This window comes from Zootermopsis nevadensis, unplaced genomic scaffold, assembly GCF_977971745.1.
Source record: "Zootermopsis nevadensis isolate Lab colony 2312 unplaced genomic scaffold, Znev_1.0 Znev_ptg000002l, whole genome shotgun sequence".
NCBI lineage: Eukaryota > Metazoa > Arthropoda > Insecta > Blattodea > Termopsidae > Zootermopsis > Zootermopsis nevadensis.
The window spans coordinates 20,084,759-20,104,262 of NW_028259134.1; the positions used below are offsets into that span (position 1 = coordinate 20,084,759).

Sequence of the window (19,504 nt, forward strand, 5' to 3'; positions counted from 1 at the left end):
TTACCGACTGAGCTCTTGGAAGTGGCTCCAACCATGGTTTAATTCCAACTTGTCCCTTGTCCAAAGAGTAACATCCCGGTGGGCTATTTTGATTATTGGATTTTCTTGTTCCTCAGTCTTAATACTCGGTTCACATTCCATTCACTAGACTATGTTTCAGTCCAATGTAGCTATCATCAGGTTCAATTCCCTGATTTCATGTCATTACACTGGAAATCGTATTTTCTCTTCCTGATGTCGGTCCGTTGCGTTCTTTCATCATTGAGTTACCAATGTGTATGTTGGTATAATCTAAGAGAACAGTAAGATAATCCGTGCAAATTGCAATCATCTGACTGATGTGGGGTATGGTTATGGGTGTGTTAATTGTGGAAGCGTGGTTGATTTTTATGGTTTGTACGTAGATTGAAGTGTTACTTCTTTAACCTAAACATATCTCAACATGTTTCGAGGAGATGATGATGACGATTTCACACAGGGCTCCAGGTGAGGGAAGCTTGCTTTCAAACCGGCATTCTTTGTAATGCAAATTTGCACACGTTCGCGGCATTATGATTTCTGTCGAAATGTTGCAGTTCCAAGCTTGCGTCATTGTTCGGGATTGGAAAATCATCGCAGGAGGGCAATACGTCTCTGACGTATACTGCTCCAAAACAACCAAAGAAAGGGCGTGCAGAAAGTCAAAGTGTGAAGGGGCAAGCCGTTGGACAATCAAGTTCGCAGACTGCACCGTCATCAGCCAAATTGAGTATCATTGCTGTCAAGGCAGTTCACACATATAAATTGTAAGGGTAACGTCTGCCTTTATGTTCCACAAACATAATAGTGTTTGTGAAAATATGCTGTGTCAAAGGCTGTAGGTTGGGTAGACTATGTGAAAAGAACTTTGGACAAATGAGTTGGCTGATGTGCATCATGTTTGTGTATCTGCAAATTGCTGAACACGTAAGGTGGAAGAGTCTTCTCCTCCTGCAATGTCAGTTTTCAAACATTTGGACTACTTGTAGAACTACAAAAACTAGAATCTAAGCATGTTAAAAAATGTACCCTGATTACAGCAGATGCTGAGAATGCTCTCCATTCCTCTATACACATTCGCAACACCTCCATAAAATATTTGCATTCACTGTGTTAGTAAGGTCACATGGTTGCAAGGTATGCATTACTGTTTTCTTAAATGGGTACAAAAAGTTTTGTGTGTCTGTGCTGATGATTTTGAAACCCCAGTCTCCTGTGCAAATTATCTAATGGAATTCTGATGCGTATGTTCAAGCCTAGCCCCAATTTTATGTGATTTCTGACCACTGAGCACTTGGCATTTCAATTCAGGTCTTCTTTGTCTTAATGTATTTAATGTGTTCTTTAAAGTGGAACTGTAAAAGTAAAGTAATTCTGTGGAGGTATTTGGAGGGGGGGGGGGAGAGGTATAGCTCCTATTCATTCTTGACCTCAGCACTAGATATAGGTGAATTATAGTGTCATGCTATGGCCATGCTTTGCCCCTGGGGAGAGGCCTCCTGGTACTCATTTGATAGGAGGCTGGTTGGGCCCCAGAGCTGGACTGGATGCACACCCTGCTGGGGATTGAGCCCCCAATTGTAGTCAGATACTATTCTGAATGAGCTGCCCCAGCTCATCATATGGAATTGTAACTTTCTGAAATTTACAACAGAAAGTGTTTGTTGTATTCCTCTTGACAGTATAGCTTGCTGTGGACTTCCAGTTTTACAACCACCACTCCAGGCTGCAGATTTCTCAACACCTGAGATGTTTTCCCTTTTACTATATAATCTGGTAACCATGCTTTTGGTTACATTAAATAGCCTGTGAAGGAAACTTGCAAGAGGCAGAAAGAAGACATGTTCTTAAGCTTTATGATTTTGCAGGGCAGATGGCAACTACATTGCTCAAGGGAAGTTGGGTGCAGCAGTCCTTGGCAATGCAGCATCACAGACGTACCAGCTGCTGCTGTACAAGGGGAAGCAGCAACATGTCACCAGTGCACGCATCTCATCCGCATTCCAGTTTGTGGTGAGGCAAAAGTGATAGAAAGAAAAACCAGCGTAAGAAGCACAGCAGTCCATAAATTTATACAGCTGTGATAAGGGTATTTGCAAAGAACAGAGTTGATAACTGTTGCTTGATTGCAGTTCCTAATTGTTTCTGAACTTTGAATCGTATATGCGTGGTCTTTAAATTTGCATAAAGGTCATAGTGCCTGACCATTTAATACTTTAACCCATGTGATACTCATATGTCCTGCATCTGTGTGCATAAAGGCGCAAATTAAAAGGAGTGATGAAAATAAAAGTATTATATTTGTGAGTTTCTTTACATTTTTTACCCTTGCCACGAAATGGGAATATTCTTGAAATGTTCAGAATTAGTAGCTGATGGTGAAGTAAGTACATGTCATTTCCATGGCATTCAGTATTGTAAATCTTAGCATTTCAGTCATATTTCAAGCTCTGCTATGACATGTACCACATTTAAGAACTGAAACAGATTCCATTACTTTAGCTGTTAGTCTCTGAGTGTTTTGCAACATTACTCACAATAGTCTACATTTATGTGAAGTATCTTGTACTATCTTTCCAATGTCATATTTTCTTCTGCCTGCGCACACTTTTACATACCGCTTTGTTGAAAACACTATCCTGGCCCTTAATGATTTGTGCAAGAGATGAAATTTATTAGAAAGGTCAAAGTTTATTTTAGTCCAGTGGATGCTAAGAGAAATCTTGAATATGCATAATGTTGTTTGTGTCTTCTTCAGACGCACGTTCCATAGTATTTGTAATGGTCGTTACAGGCCGCGGAAGAAAGAACGATCTCTCTGTTGAATATAAGCAGAAATTATTGAAAATCAAATATTTTTCATGACACTGGAATGCGTAATATATGTGGTAGAGTCAAAAGGTTTGCGAATTCTTTTAGCAGAGTTGAACAACACAGTTCTTATACGAGTCTTCGTTTCTGAGCATGCTTGGATATGTGGGGAAATTGTCAGCAGAAATTCATTTTAGCATACACACTCAGTTAGTGTACAGAGAATATTTGACATGAGTCTGTTGAGTTCGGCGAATTTTGTTATTTTCAGAACTTGGTGCATCTGGAGGCACAGTTTGAAGAGGGAGAGATCAATAAGTTTTGTGTGTGTCTGGGCAAGACATTCTCATGAAGTTACAACATGACCAGGGAAGTCTGCAGGAACAATGCCATTGGTTGGGCTGCAGTGTACATATGAATTAGAAGTGTCAAGGAGGGCTGACAGTTATTGGGGATTGATTCCCCAAAGGAAAGGCCAGTGGTGTTCTTTAACAACCCTGAGTTTATTCTGGAAGTGCATTACATGAATGAGATTGTGTTCAGAGACATTCTTTGCTGTCAACAAGAAGCTGCCCTCAGTTTGGAAGTCTGGACACTTGCTGCTCCACGTTGATAATACAGGAACTTAACAGTCTGTTTTGGCATGGGAATATCTGGCCAAGAATGGTATAAGGTCATTGTGCTTCTGTCATGTCTTTAGTCTCAAAATCTAGCCCTTCCAGCCACTTGTACTACGTGCCGTCAAGAATAAAAGTTTTCCCGAGGGAATGCTAATTTCAGTCGGCAGAAGAAGTGAAAGAAGCCGTGATGGTGGTATATTAGGCCACGGGAGAAGGTCTTCGGAAGTGGTTCGAGCCAGTGGCAGGCACCATAAATGTGTGACGAGAGAAGGGAACTACTTTGAAGGCAGTTTGCTATAAAACCAGGCACGATGACAGGTAAGCGCATACAGGAAAAAATTTAGGATCTTTTTGGCTCTACCACATATATAAGTATAAGGATTGCACACGGTAGAAGACAGACCAGTTCGGACTGATACAATCATAGCAGAATGTGCTGTGTTTCAGGTGCAAGCAAACAATTATGCCACATTTTATGATGATCAGATGCAGAACTGGTCGGTGATGTTTGAGAGTAGCGATGATGCAGTAGAGTTTGCCAAAGAGGTGAGTACAGCTGGTACATTTTTGAGGAGACTGTATTGTGCCCTTGTGCATGTCTGCTAAGTAAAATAAAATAAAGTTTGTCCCACTATACGCCATGTAGGCGCTTGGGGTGAGTGGAGGTATAGCTCCTCTCTTCCTTGACCTCGGCACTAGATGGGGGTGAGTGGTCAGCATCACGCCCCGGCCGGCTTTACCCCCGGGAAAGGACCCCGGTACCCATTGTAGAGGAGGCTGGGTGGGCCCCAGAGCCGGTCAGGACCCAGAGGCTAGAGGAAAAATCCTCTGCCCACGTCGGGGATCGAACCCCGGTCGTCCAGCCCGTAGCTAGTCGCTATACTGACTGAGCTATCCCGGCTCATATGTCTGCTAAGTGAAGCTCATAATATTTCAGGTGGGGTTGGCCCGTGTGAATGCAGTGGCAGACCAGACTGATCACAAACTTGTGGTGCAGGATCTATTGTCTGGGGTAGGATCTGCAGCAGGCGAAGGCGATGTCGTTGACGTCTGCTACATCGCGTATCCTCTGACGGCTGGCATGCTGGGTCAGGTGTGTCCGCTCGTTACGAACTATCGTTGCTTTGTAAAAGGGATGTTGCTGTTGATATCTCCTGGTGATCATTTAATCACATTTCATTATTTGAAATTGTTGTATTTTAAAGGTAATTACAATGGTATTTAAAGTGCTTTTAGTGTGTTTTGAGATCTGTCCATAGATCAGCAGTGACATATTTATTCCACATCTTTGGGTTCTCTGTTTCTTGTATGTTCTTCTCATTCAGAATACCTTTTTTATTTCTTGACATTATTCTTAGGCTCCATGACTCTATCTTTCCAATCTCCATATTCCTTCCATAATTTTAGTCTTCCCCTTCCACATTTCCCTCTTTGTATTAAGTAATTAGTGTTGTAGCTGCCTTCATTTTCCATTATTTGTCAATATCCACAGGTAGGAGAGAATAATTAGAATCAGTTTATACTGTGCTGTGTGTGTACAGGATTAGTCTAAAGAAATGTGAGAAAGCTTAATCTATAATACAGTTGAAGAGATAGAAGATGGAATAACCATGTAGATAGAATGAGTGAAAGGCAGTGGTTGACGATAGTATGGAATCATAAGCAAAAGAAAAGATTTTCTGATGCCAGCACTGACATGAGAATGCCAAAAAATTAATTTTTACTTGATCAGATCGGTTGGAGTGGGTGTACTATGAAAATAGGAAGCATAGGAGACTGTGGCCCATTAAAGAAGATTAGAATCTGTAAACACTGTCTTTTAAGTACAAAGTAGGACTGCATACTATAGGCAGCCATATTGTGCATTCACAGTTCTTGTAATGTATTTTTTATTCTCTGTAGGTAAACATGGTTGCTTCCTATAAACACTCTCTCATTTGATGTAACATGCTTGTTTAATATCGAAGATATGCGTTACAGGAGGTGGCGAACACCACAAAGTCCGAGAAGCCGCAACGAGCGAAACTGAGGAAGGGGAGCTGGGAAGAGGGGCTACTTGGGGTTGCTAAGGGGTGCAAGCGTATGATAATGCTGCCACCATTCCTTGTGGTGAGATTTTAGTTCCTAAAGGCTGTACCTATCCACTGTGTGAATAGCAAAGTTGTAAAATAAGAATTGAATTTTTAAAAAAATATGTTGCGTTACTTCTGGAGTGACCCTCGTATTACAAGATGTAAATATGTGTTCTCTAAATGGATAAATAGATGATAGGAATGAGATGGTTAACCCACTTGAACAGACTCTCGGGACCTTGAAGGCCAAAGAGACGGGGAGACTGTTCAGATTTTTTGTTTGCATTATATAAAAGAAAATAAATGCAAAGTGTAACTCTGCTGTTTCGACTCATTCCATGAGGCATAGGCCTTACTGAGAAGCTAATGGTCAGTCAGGTAGTAACAAAATTTCCTGGTTTCTGTTGAACCCAAAGGTTCACGACAGTCTACCACGTGACCCTAGCCCAGATCAGTTGAATAAAGTCCATACCTACGCCCATTATTTCCTTAAGGTCTATCTTAATATGGTCCTTTATCTTATGGCTAGTTCTCTTCCCTTCCAGTTCTCCGATATGGTGGTATAGTGGTCAGTACTTCTGCTTTTTATTTAGATGCCTGGTTAATTGTGGCCAAAAGATGAGTTATCATTTCTATGGTGTTTTGTGGTATTCCTCATCACGTCCAGGTCAGTGCTGAGGTAGTACAAGATGGGTTATAATTTTCATCATTCATGATCATACCGTAGGTCATCGAACATGTAACGTCAGTAATAGATATGGTATCGTAAAATAGTCAAATCCAGGGCAACGGTGTGTTTATACAGAAGTGAGTATGTAAGGGTCCTCCTTAGCAATTCATTGCTGTAGTTCTTGCATGTGTTGTAGGGCCCTTGGAAAGGCACAGTTCCTGCTGATGCTAGCATCGTGCTGGAGGTAGATGTGGGACGTATCAAGTCTGGGAACATGCCGTCCCTCACTGACAGTGGGGAGAGTGCTTTAGACTCCAGGTACATACAATGGAAATCATGGTCTTAAAACAACCAACCAGCTGACTGACTCTCTGATAACAGAATCTAGGAGTTCAACATCAGTGACAATGAAACCCATAATTGCTCATACTCTGAGACAGTTCATTTAAATTAGTTTTAATGTTATCTTGTCACCTCTTCCTTTTCCGTGTTCCATTTGTTTTTTCATGAAAATTCTGTACACATTTCTTTTCTCCCCCGCCTGAGCTACCTATGCAAGCCACTATCACCATCTAGAAACATGTTCTGGCCCATGTAAGTATAGTTATTTTGTTTATTGCAGCAACGATGATACAAGTATAAAGGCCCGCGGGACATCCATATCAGAAGCTCTTACTAACAGCCCAAAGACTAACAAAGCAAGCATCATCTCCCGCATGGCAAGGATGGGACAAGCGACTCTACCCCTGAAGGGGGCCATTGTGTATAACCCCAGTGACTCTGAAGAGACAGAGGCAAGTTCTCACAGTTCTCTAAAAGTGTCACACTTTTCAATGAGTCCTCCTGTGTCTGCATTTTCCACACACAAGTATTCTGCTTAATTGAAGTTGTTGTTAAGACTTTTTTTATATGTCTCTCTTAGTTTTCCTATTATTTCCTCATTATATATTTCTTTATCCTCTTTACCTTGTACAAGTAATGTTTAATCACCTGCAACAGTGAGGAATCACAGCATTTCCTGTACTATTAATTTGAAGCCTATTTTACTCACAAATAAATATTAAATGATAGTGTTCATATTTTTTCCTGTTAATAATTTATAATTTTCAGTTGAGCTTTTGTATTGTACATGTTTTCTTCATTTTTCATTTTCATGTATCTTATTGCTTACTGTAACTTTTCTCTGGGACACTGTCGAAGCCTACGAAGGTCATGTGGGTTTCTTTCTGCACTTTTGCTTTATTTGTTTCACGCAGACTACATTATCTAGAGTGATCATTCAGCTCTACATCCATTTTGCTCATCTGTTTTATCACCTCTTTTATATACTGACGTTGCATATGACTGTTTCTGTTTCCTTAAGATTATTATGAATACTATTCTGCAGTATTGATGTGCTTCCATGCAAGTTTATTCCTGGAGTCAGTGCATTGAGTGAAAGAAACGTGAGTAGTCTGAGTGCCTGTGGAAGCGACCGCTCGTGTCTGATTTGCACGAATGATGATCTTACAGGAGGAGCTGAGTGGCCCTGGAGATACTGCTCCATCTGTGGTCAGCAAGGCACCCATCAAGATGCGCCAGTCAAAGTCACAGCCTGCATCATCTGCTCAGAATGTAATGATGTCAGGTGGGATGTTGCCTCAGCAATTGGCCGTGTACCAGCCCACTCCTGTCTCTCTGCAGCCACACCAGTTCATGGTACACTTTAAAATGCGTCTCATTCATTGCTCTACGCTTGTCAGATGCATTTTCATGAAATTTAAGTTTTGGTGCTCTGTAACTAAGTGCCTATCCTGAGGCAGTTCACGTCTTCCTTTCCTTGTCCTGTCCTTCCATGTTCAGTTCTGGTAAATATAGGACACTTTTGGCTTATATTTTATATACACAATCCTACACACACACGTATGTTCTGTCACTGTCTTGTTATTGTTGCAGAGAGCAGATGGTTCAGTGACATATATACAGTCACAGGGTCAGCTCTACCCGCTGGTGGCCCAGCAAGCAGTTGGTTCCCAACAGGTGTTCCCCATGCCCCCTACTGCTGTAAACACACCACCAGCCATTTCCTCGCCTGACTCCCACCTGTCAGTGTTCGTAGCTGAAACACGAACCCACAACTCTGAGGTCCGCATGGGAATGTCCAAGGTGGCAGACAAGGTGGATCAGGTGTTGATGAAGGTCAGCACCAACGTTGCTGGCTTTTGAATACAGAGATCTCTCATGTTTCAAAGTTTGTAGCTTAGGATATGCATGGGAGACGGAACATCTTGTCTTTCAGTCTCGGTTATACCTCTGCGTTACGGAGCTGATGATTTGCTGCATACCTGTTCCAGCCAGCGTTGCACTGGTCGTGTTTTTGACCGAGTAGGTCTGTTGTAGGAAGAACAAATATAGTGGGTGTTTGAGAAGAAACTTTTGTGGAGAGTCCTCAAATTAAAGAGAGAAAATTACATAATAAGGAGCATTACAAAGTTCACTGTACATACCATTGTCAGGATAATTAAATCAAAAACAATGAACAGGACACACAGCACACTTGCAAGGGGAGAAATGTGTGAAACATTTTTATTTTAAAACCTCATGTGAGAGACCACTGTAGGTGACTGGATCATAGATTGAAGGAAGGTAGACCTTAGGAAATCGGATGGTGAGGTGCTGAAGTGGCTTGGACTAGGGTCCAGTGATTAGCTCTTGATGAATTTTTGGATTCCAAAACTGGATGGAATTTTTTGACCAAGTACCACATAGTTACTCTAAAACCTTAATTCAAAATGCTCATGGCTGAAGTATACAAACTTCAGACTCAGAATGATGTTAATATTGTAATGGGCTGACAGTGACAGTGTGAATGTAGTTTCTGTTATAAATATTTTGGTTGCACATATTTAAATTTACACGTGCGCATGCACGCACATACACTAAGTGCAGATTTATAAGCACCTGTTGATGTCCGCAGCTGGAGGGCATGCGGCACTCGTTGCCAACTATGAGTGGCCTTATGGAGCCATCAACTCTGTTGCTAAGCATTCAGAAGCTTGTCAGTGAGAATGAGCAGCTACGGGCAGAGCTGGTGGAGAAGCGAGGGAAGATAGATCTACAGAATGAGAAGATATATGAGCTGCTGCACTCTAACCAGAAGTGAGTGTCTGTGAAAGTGCTACTGGAAGCTGAGGGGAAAATATGAGGCTGTCATATTTGTTCTGTTGCAGGTACCTGGAGCAGCACCATGATATGCCACTGCAGGCACTTGTTCTCACGCTTCAGCAGGAGAAGGTGAAACTTAGTGCCAACCTGAGTGAAGCTGTTTCTCGTGCTAGCTCATTAGAAGTAAGTGTTCTGAGCATTCCCAGTTGGCCTCTAAAGTCTGTACTTGATCCACTCCAGATGCAAGGACCAACGGAAAGTATCTTTTCCAAAGAAAATTAGCAGTTTTACTGTGTGTGTTGTGTCTAAGGTTAAATTGAACAGGACATGTAGTAAGAATGGTGGAAACAAGAACTACATGCACAATTTTATGGGAGGAGTGACACATTTTAAAAATGGGTGCTTTTGAACACTATGAGGTATATAAACATTTAATCTTGAGTTGTAAAAGTGAGTGTTGGATCCTGAAGTGGCGGTCAGTTTGCTGTCTGCAGTTGGTTGAAGAGCTGAGGTACATTATATTTGAATTTCATGAAGGGGCTACTCTGGGAGATTGGACTAATTCTCATTACCTGTTTTTCTTTTGAATAGTTTGCATACTTTCTTCATCTTACTTTTGGAAATAAATTGTAAATCTGTATATATTTCCCATATTACATTCTTATACATGAAGGATTTTGTCAGGTGAACATGTCAGTAGGTATAGAAACCAAGATGATGTGCAAGGAAGAAGATTGGGATCAGTGGCAGCTCGTGAGTCTGAGCAGTGGTAGTACTGCGTGAGGGGGGAAACTCAGAATAGTTTTTCAACACATAACAATATAAATTAATTAAAAACTAAATTTACATCAGGAGAAAACCCATACGTGCTTGACGATGTTTTAAATATTTGTAAGTCCGGAAGAGGGCGGCCATGATTTTTTACATCACTTTTTTCACTCGAAGACAATTTAGAATAAGTAATTTGCCATAGCTATGATACACTTCCTTTGCTCATTGTCATTATCAGAACAAAAAATAGTCAGCACACAGAATTATTGAACACTCATTAACAATAACCACGAAACAGGTCGTGATACAGAAACCAGTCTAAAGCACGTGGTACCGGGCAAGCGTGGTTACTATAAGCCGGCTGCGGGGACTGCAGCTCTGATACGCGCCGTACCAGTGAACTGCCCCTCACTCCACCGCCGGCCGCGCTCCCTACTTTTGACCGGCTACCCGCGCTGAAATCCTCGCAGACGGACGATAGCCCCGTTATGCTTCACGCTCCTCGCCCGCGGATTTACCGTCAGTTCGGCCGATTAGCGGATAATGACAACGTAAAGGGCAATATTAAAATAATGATATAGAGGAAATAAAGTGTTACAAATTATATAAACACAAAAAATAAATGTTTCAATTTTTAAAAAAATTATAGGGAGTGCCGCAGCTCTTACGGATTAGCCGCCACTGTTGGGTACTCTATTCAGCAAGAATTGTTTTCTGTTAATGTGATTTCAGTGATGAAATAAATGCTTTACTACGACCTGAGATCAAGTAACTTTACAAATATATTATTTGTACAGAACATGTTGGATATGTGTTGAAAATTTAAAAGTGGTTGTTAAATACATGAAGAGATTAGAAGAGAAAAATCTAACAATGCCTACCATTTTGTCCTGTTTTACTAAGAAAATGTTCCACATTTACACATTGTGGGAGAAGTATCTGAACGATGTGATAGAATGAAGTTTTTTTTGTTGCTAGTTGCACTGTAAGTAGTAAAATGCAATGTACAATGCTTGATTATTGTTGCAGCTCCAGGTTGCTAGTGCAGGTGAAGCAGGACAGGGGCTGAGTGAGGAGGTATCAGCCATGTCGTCACAGCTGAAGCAGCAGCAGTTGGAGCTTGAGAATAGCAAGCAGATTGTGCAAGGTAAGCTCTATCACATGCACCAGACCGACTGCAAAATCACAATGTTTTGTGGACGTGATGTCATGTTGAGTGGACTTGGTTTGCCAAAGCTAGACAGACTGCAGCTTTCAGTGACTTAGATATTAGACCAAGTTCCCATATAAACACAACGCTTGAACTCTGGGAGAACTGTAATGGTCAGATTTGTAGGAACTAGATATGTTGGCTAGCAATTTTGATGATTTTCTGGATGGTAGCAAGAGGTTTGTCTAGTTGATGAAACGGTCATTTTGAATGCAGACAGCTAAGAACCATAGCACTTCATTTTTAAAAGAATAAAACCCTTTGTCAGGTGCAATCAGTGCATCTGACAGCTGTTGCTACACATTTAATGTATGATTTCCATGTCATATTTTTTTCCACTAATTGCTATAAAGTCATAGGACAGCATTCTTTAAGTTTATGTTATAATATGCACTGGACACGTGTTCAGCCACATCCATCATGTTGAAAGCTGCATCATGTATACTATTTTCTGTGTTGTAATTGGATCCATCGTTGTCATTACATAGGATTACATATGCAAACTGTCGTGAACTGGAACCACCAGTATAACTCTTAATTATGTATTTTATGCCACTTAGTCGACATGTTAGTATCCTGTCAGCAGACAGGTGGGCAAAATCATGTTAGGGTGGCTAATAAATCCCCTGAAAATAAGACAAAGTTAAAATATTTGTGAACAACAAGTGAAAATGATATTCACAAGGAAATTAGGAGGAGGCTAAATTCTGTAAATGCTTGCTACTTTGCAGTTCAAAATATTTTGTCTTCTTGTCTGATTTCTAAGATCCTAAAGATTAAAAGATACAAAAAAAATAATTTTGCCTGTTGTTTTGTATGGGTGCAAACTTGGTCTGTCACTCTCAGGGAGGAACATAGATTGCAGGTGTTTGAGAATAGGGTGTTGGGCCTAGGAGAGAAGAGGATGGGACATGGAGAAAACTGCATAATGATGAGCTTAAAAATTTGTACTCTTCCTCCAATATTGTCAGGGTGATTAAGTCAAGAAGAATGAGATGGGCGGGGCATGTGGCACGTATGGATGGGGCAAGAGGTCTGCACTGGGTATTGGTTGGGAAGCCTGATGGGAAGAGACATCTGGGGAGGCCTAGACGTAGATAGGAGGACGCGATCTGTGGGAGATAGGAGTTGAAGGCGACTTGATTTAGTTGGCCCAGGACAGGGACTGTTCGAGGGCTTTGGTTAATTCAGTGATGAACTTTCGGGTTCCCTAAGCCATCTAGTTAGTTAGTTGTGCCACTTAGTTGCATGGTTATTAGTGTGAGGTTATGTTAGCAAACCTCCACATTTCCTGAATTCAGGTTGTGTGTTCACAGAACAGGAACAGCTGATGCAGTCTTACAGCAAGTCAGTTGCAGACCTGCAGGCTATCAAAGACGAACTTGAGAAGAAGTTGCTAGAGTCCAGGCAACAGTTACAGGAAGAGGTACATGGCCATGAGCTTCAGATGAACGAGCTTACCAAGTCTTACCAGGTACTGTTATCGTAACAAGGCGATGATATGTGGGTTTTCCTCTCTCCCTCCTATCTAGTCTCAGCAGCTAGTCAGCCATGGGGCCTAACAGATAGGGATTGTAATCCTCTGCCTGAGATTGAACCCCGGTCGTCCAGACTGAGATCTAACATACGAAATACATGTACAGTTAAATCAAGAATAAAGTATAAAATCAAAATGAAATGGCTCTTAGTTATGTTGCCAACATGTAACATTTCAGGCAGAGATCACAGAACTCAGGAAGGATCTGGAATCTCAACAGCAGACTTGGAGCAATGAGGTGCACACCCTGGAGCAGGAGAACACAGCACTGAGGGACAGAGTGAGAGGATTGCAGGTAGCTGCATGTCCTTAGAATACACGCATAATCTTGAAATGGGTGTTAAAGAAATAGGTAATGAAGAAATGTGTCCTGGACTGTACCTGCATAGGACGGTTCCTCTGACAAGGATATTTGGTTTATGATTTGTAACGGGAACTGAGCAGATTAAATTACTGGTAATGCATTTCAGCTGTGGGACAGAAGTGCTTCCTTTCTGTCCTTTTAAGTTTACATAACATAATTATCTCAGTTTATGTGGCACTATTTAACCTTGCAGTCGTTTAAGTTTTGTTAAATACTTACTTCATCATGGCATTGAGGATTTTAAATATATGTACATGATGGATTTAATCTGCCCTATATTGGTCATTCAGTTCTCTATGTTTATGGGATAAAAGATTTACAAAACGTGGGGAATTTCTCCACAAGACAGTAGGATAGTTCAAAAATTGAACAAGGGAAGCTTTTCTAAAGTATAGCAAGTCAAGAAAACTGTGCATGCAGATAGAACTTTGTTGAGCTTGCAAGGCACATTTGTAATTCATGATGATTACTGGTGAGCAATTGCTCACTCAGAACTTCAAAATTTGATATTAGAAGTAAGGTTTGATGTAAGTTAGACTTCAGGTATTAGGAAGTAATTACAATGAAGATAAAAAAAATGTAGGAATTTTCAGGTCTTTTATTCTGGGTTCTGGTATTGTGTAGTAGTAGAATAGTATTCTACTTTAGTAGGGAATTCTTGACTAGGTGAGTGTCTGTTATCTTTTCGAGAAAGATCTTACCCTGATTAGTTAATTAACTGTTTAGTGTATTAGAAATTATGAAGCTTCTGATTATGCAGTTTTCTTCAGTCTTTTGTTCCTTCTCGTAGGTCTATATAATTCCCTTTGTGCTTGACTTTCAATATCCTTTTGTTTTAACATCAGTAACTTGGTATATGTTTGGATATTGATTTTTCTCTGGTATAAATAGTGATTGTCTTCTTAAAATTTGTTAACTGGCATTGATATAATTGTTTTCTTGGAGGTGGGAATCTAATTTGTAAGAATCGTTTAAATAATCTGCATTATGGTCACAGCCTCATGGTTCGTCTGGTCCAGCTGTCCCCAATGTGATGGCGGAAGTGAAGAAAGTGATGAACCTGGTGTACCACACATTGCAACCTCAGTTTGTGCCAGAGGCATCGTATGATGGCTTAAAAATCAGACAGACACTTATGGCTACTTTGCGGGTAAGTTAAGGCCATATACGCAAAATTAGTTCGTTTACTTGACGTGTATCTTGTTTCATTTGTTTTTAAAACTGCCAATCATGATGCATGCTGTCTGCCCTCTTATAATAACCAAGTTTTACGAAGATGTCGGTCACCTCCTTGCCGTATTCATACATTCATGTTTTCAGTATTCTGATATGAGGGTATTATGAACTTCTGAAGTACCAAGCCTGAATAATAATATTTTATTACATTCCATGGATCCATTAGACAGTCAGATGACAATAGGATGTGGAAAAAGTCATAATAATAATACAATACATATTATAAAGTACAATTCATACTATTATATAAATTTCACGTAGTACAAAACAAAGCTACAAATAGATATACCCATTACACACAGAAGAAAATTTATCACTTATTTGTAAACAACATAAACTCATTGACAGAGTAAGAGGAGTGTGTAATTAAGTATCTTTTTAATGCTATGTTAAGTTTCGCCTTTTTGTTCACAAGACTTGTGAGACTTGATGGTAGACTGTTGAAAAGTTTGATATGCACTCTTCTGAAAACATGAGAGGTTGGCAACTGGTCTACGAAGCTGATTTTTTATTTCTTGTGTTGACACTGTGTACAGCAGAATTAGTTTGGATGGATGGACCAATAAAATATTATTCACAGCAGATAACATTAGAAAACTTTGTGTTTTGTAGAAGCCAAGATATGTGTACTGTTACACTTTTTAAAATTATTTTATTGCAACTCAGAAGGATGAAAATTGTACTGAGGTAAATTTGGTACTTTTAAAATGTTTTTCAGTAAAGTCACAGTCAGTGTGATTTGAAGTATCTTTTGGAATTAATTGTAGATATAATTTCATCAATATCTGTTATTGGAGCACAATAAGCGTCAGACAATTACACGGATAAGGTGCACATTTCAGAAACTTTTCTTTGGTTTTACCTTCAGGATGTAACACTGAAATATATTGAGATAAAGTCATCAACATCAGAGCATCCTACTGATACTGCACACGGTAGACACGCCCCAGCAGTTACCCCACAAGTCGTTGAGCCCGCGGCGGTCACCGTTGCCTCCGAAACAGGAAACGGAGTGAGTACGGTAGAAAGCAGCAGTGCAGACAGACTTTCAGCACGAGAGGAATCTAACAGTGTGAGCAAGCCCATACAAAATCCAGAATTGGGGATAGCAGCATCTTGCTTGGCTGAAACCATAAGTGACAGACAGGAGAAAAAAGGAAATGATACTGAAGAACTGAAGAGAGGGAGTTTGGTGGAAAAACAGGCTGACTCAGATGCTCAGAAACAAGATTGTGCTGGAGAGGCAACCACTCCAGCTGGAGCAGCAGCAGCAGCAGCAGCAATGATAGATGGTGGTGACATCACTGGTCCAGCAGAAGATGGTAAAGAGAAGGACAGACACTCACAAGAATCTTCTTTGGAAAGTGTGAGTTTCTGATATGTACTTGGACCATTGCCCTGCATGTACAGGTTTAACACAGTTACTGCAAGAATATCCAGGCTCTTTGGTTATAAAATAATGGTAATTATATGCACCACCTACTCTAACAGTAAGTAACTCTGCGTCTTGCCACAGAATGCATTTGTTGGTTGGAGGAGGAACTATTATTTCCCCAAACTCCTTTAACAGATTGATCTTTTAATGGTGATGTATCTTTCCTTTGTAGTAGGAATTGAATATTTGGGTGAGTGTCAGCTTCAGAGGGTTAATATGTAGATGAATTACGTACAATAGAAAGTTCAGTCGTGTTTCATCGAGGCCGGTCTAGTGGAAACGGTAAAAAAAATTCTCGTTATGTTTCAGAGTTGGAGACCACAGCCACCCCCACCACCACTGTTTGATGATGATGACGACGATGATGATTGGCTTAGCTAAAGGCGATGGATATCAAAGTAGCAGAAAAACTGGACTACATTAATTTGATTGTGGTGTTTTCACTTTGTGAGGAAACTTGAACTTGTCCTGTCTTATTTCTTTTTTGTTTCCTATGTGTGTTCTGTGGATCGGTGGTAACAGTTACGTAGTTTTCTTCCTGAAAGATGGTGTTTGTTTATATCATTGAAGAATAATTTCGTGTAATGTACACATGTCATACAGCCAAGCTCGTGGGCCTAATTGAGGGAAGTTAAACTTCTTTTGATAAATTAATTCACCAATTTTTGTCCTAAGGCTTGGAAAATTAAACGATTGAAATCAATATTATGAAAATAAATGTTACAAAATATCTCGATAGAAGAATGCCAGAAAGAGTGGAGTTAAGAATTGACAAATTGCGTACTTGAACGACACAAACATAGAATGTTGTAATGTTGGAAACTTAAAAATAGATTGCTAAGCAATTGGCAGAATTAATTCTTGACACAGTTTTACAATTCAGGCGTTTTTAACTTAATTACTTCAAGGGAACTCTAAATAAGCAGACGTTCTTTAATCATTGTTTAGCTTTCGGTTATATCCGAGAGTCGTTAAACAATACAGCTGTATATCTGTTATAGACGTCCACATGTGAATCTAAGGTAAGGACAAATGTTGCCTGTATTCACCAATAAGCAAAATTTCAGAATTAAGAAGTGCTAACTACAATTTGGTAAAAATATAATTAATTGAATTAAACTGAAGATTCATAGGAAATGTCAAAGTTCCTTCATCGTTGTTCAGGGCTACAGTTTGTTCCACACGTCGTCATTGACGTGCATCTACGCGTTTCATACGAGAAAATAAAGTAAAGTTACTTTAATGTCAGTCACTTGTTTTTATTCTTCTTCCTTTTGGATCATCTGTCTCTTCCGACAAGCATCGTGGCATCTGGCAGTCTGATACTCTACCTGTTCGTGTGTACACTGTATATTTCTTTCGTATGGCAAATGCATTGGCACCCCTGTTTGCCTATTACTTAATATCACTGGGTGACATCATGAAATGACTGCTTGTCTAGTATTTTTGCTCAAGCTGGTAGAATAGGAATTGTGTCCACCAGGAAGTCACCCACGTCCTGAATATATTTATAATGGTGAAACAAATGAAGTAAGTTCGAAACACAAATTGTGATGTTGACTTGTAGTTCAAAAATGAAGTTCATTTGCGATTATCCGACCCATACCGGACAGAAGGACGGTTTGATAGTCGAAAATGTCGGAAGACTAATAAAAAGACTCGGTTTATAATTCATTTTACGATAATGTTAAATTAGGAAGAAACTACAACTTGGAATCAAATAAAAATATTTCTTTAAATGAATAAGTAATGTTTACATCGGATAAAACAAAATTTTTAAATGGTAAATTTTTTAAAGATAATGTAAATTCGTAGGGTATATGGTATAAGTATAGTAGTAATATATAGAATATGTACATATATATATACTGTATATATAGTATGTGGGTGTACATACACAGAGTGATTGATAGATATATATGTGCAAGGACAAACAGCTGCTGGGGTTAGCGTCGAGCGTTCCCATCATAGGAGCTGTAAGTTGATGTTTCGAAGACTGTCTGGTTCAATGCCAGGACTGTGCGCGGGACTTGACAGCTGCAGGTTAGGTGTGGTGTTTTGTGCTGGGTGAGTCGCAGTGTTCTTCCATAGACCACCACCACCAAGGTTTGCGAGTTAGGCTTGAGGTGACTTCAACAGCGTTAGTTAAGTTGCACCGGTCAATTCATCCTGATGTAGAGAAACCGGCTGTAAAAAACCAAACAGCGCAAGCTCCAATATCTAAAGAAATTGCATATCAATTTAAAATTAAATTGTTAAAAAGCTCTCTCAGTCTGGAGTTAGAACAATTTCCTGGCTTGCTTAGACTTCCTCCCTAAAGCCGTTCAAAATATAATAATAATAATAAATATAATATATGAAAAAATGAGGCTATGACAGAGAGACAGAAAAAAGAGCCCACGTTTGTACAGCAGAAAAATGGCAGAAGTTAAGAAAAACTTACGTGCACTGAGAAAAAAATTCTCCCATTAGCTAATAAAAATGTAAAAATATGACGTGCGCAATGGACTTTGAAAAATTTCTTCGATAGACACCAAAGATGTAAGCCTTGCCAACAAACAAACAACGAACCAAAATCACCATCATCATCTGCAGGATTTACGCACGAAGTAAAAAAGTTCCTCCACGCAACTCGAACACCAAATACCGAACTTAGAAAATGTATTCGACATGACCATCCTAGGATTCCCCACAGATTTCCTAGGATCCCCACCAAGGATTTCCTACCCAGATTCAGCAGAATCCCCCTCCAAGGATTTCCAACAGAATTCCCCACGATCCCAACGCAGGATTCCAGCAGTATCCCCACCGAGTATTCTCTCAGGACCCCCGACCTAGGATTCCCAGGATATTCCCCTGGATTCACCACATAATATTACCCACGATCCCCATATTATCCCACATAGGATCCACAACCAGATTTCCCTACCCCCGCGCCCTACCCCCGCGCCCTACCCCCGCGCCCTACCCCCGCGCCCTACCCCCGCGCCCTACCCCCGCGCCCTACCCCCGCGCCCTACCCCCGCGCCCTACCCCCGCGCCCTACCCCCGCGCCCTACCCCCGCGCCCTACCCCCGCGCCCTACCCCCGCGCCCTACCCCCGCGCCCTACCCCCGCGCCCTACCCCCGCGCCCTACCCCCGCGCCCTACCCCCGCGCCCTACCCCCGCGCCCTACCCCCGCGCCCTACCCCCGCGCCCTACCCCCGCGCCCTACCCCCGCGCCCTACCCCCGCGCCCTACCCCCGCGCCCTACCCCCGCGCCCTACCCCCGCGCCCTACCCCCGCGCCCTACCCCCGCGCCCTACCCCCGCGCCCTACCCCCGCGCCCTACCCCCGCGCCCTACCCCCGCGCCCTACCCCCGCGCCCTACCCCCGCGCCCTACCCCCGCGCCCTACCCCCGCGCCCTACCCCCGCGCCCTACCCCCGCGCCCTACCCCCGCGCCCTACCCCCGCGCCCTACCCCCGCGCCCTACCCCCGCGCCCTACCCCCGCGCCCTACCCCCGCGCCCTACCCCCGCGCCCTACCCCCGCGCCCTACCCCCGCGCCCTACCCCCGCGCCCTACCCCCGCGCCCTACCCCCGCGCCCTACCCCCGCGCCCTACCCCCGCGCCCT

General features: G+C 41.6%; 1 protein-coding gene across 2 annotated transcripts; it reads left to right on the plus strand.

Moving 5' to 3' along the window:
• Window positions 1-156: 156 nt before the first annotated feature.
• On the plus strand, window positions 157-17,136 carry LOC110841032 (FK506-binding protein 15). Of its 2 annotated transcripts, XM_087355757.1 has the most exons (18): window positions 157-486; window positions 576-785; window positions 1,887-2,031; window positions 3,897-3,995; window positions 4,387-4,542; window positions 5,430-5,558; window positions 6,388-6,509; window positions 6,814-6,985; window positions 7,704-7,889; window positions 8,127-8,369; window positions 9,148-9,329; window positions 9,401-9,518; window positions 11,136-11,253; window positions 12,633-12,790; window positions 13,032-13,148; window positions 14,215-14,367; window positions 15,322-15,819; window positions 16,198-17,136. In XM_087355757.1, the coding sequence occupies exons 1-18, from the start codon at window positions 443-445 to the stop codon at window positions 16,267-16,269; spliced, it is 2,922 nt and encodes a 973-aa protein (XP_087211883.1). In that variant the 5' UTR covers window positions 157-442; the 3' UTR covers window positions 16,270-17,136. The 2 variants fall into 2 exon arrangements, with proteins under 2 accessions (XP_087211883.1, XP_087211892.1); XM_087355766.1 differs by lacking the exons at window positions 157-486; window positions 576-785; window positions 1,887-2,031 and adding an exon at window positions 3,183-3,767.
• Window positions 17,137-19,504: the final 2,368 nt, after the last annotated feature.

Bases quoted from the DNA above. Each gene is read 5' to 3' on its own strand.
- LOC110841032 (XM_087355757.1), top strand. From the start codon at position 443: ATGTTTCGAGGAGATGATGATGACGATTTCACACAGGGCTCCAG. The intron at 4,543-5,429 runs GTGTGTCCGCTC...TATGCGTTACAG, and splicing joins CGGCTGGCATGCTGGGTCAG to GAGGTGGCGAACACCACAAA. The intron at 8,370-9,147 runs GTCAGCACCAAC...TGATGTCCGCAG, and splicing joins TGGATCAGGTGTTGATGAAG to CTGGAGGGCATGCGGCACTC.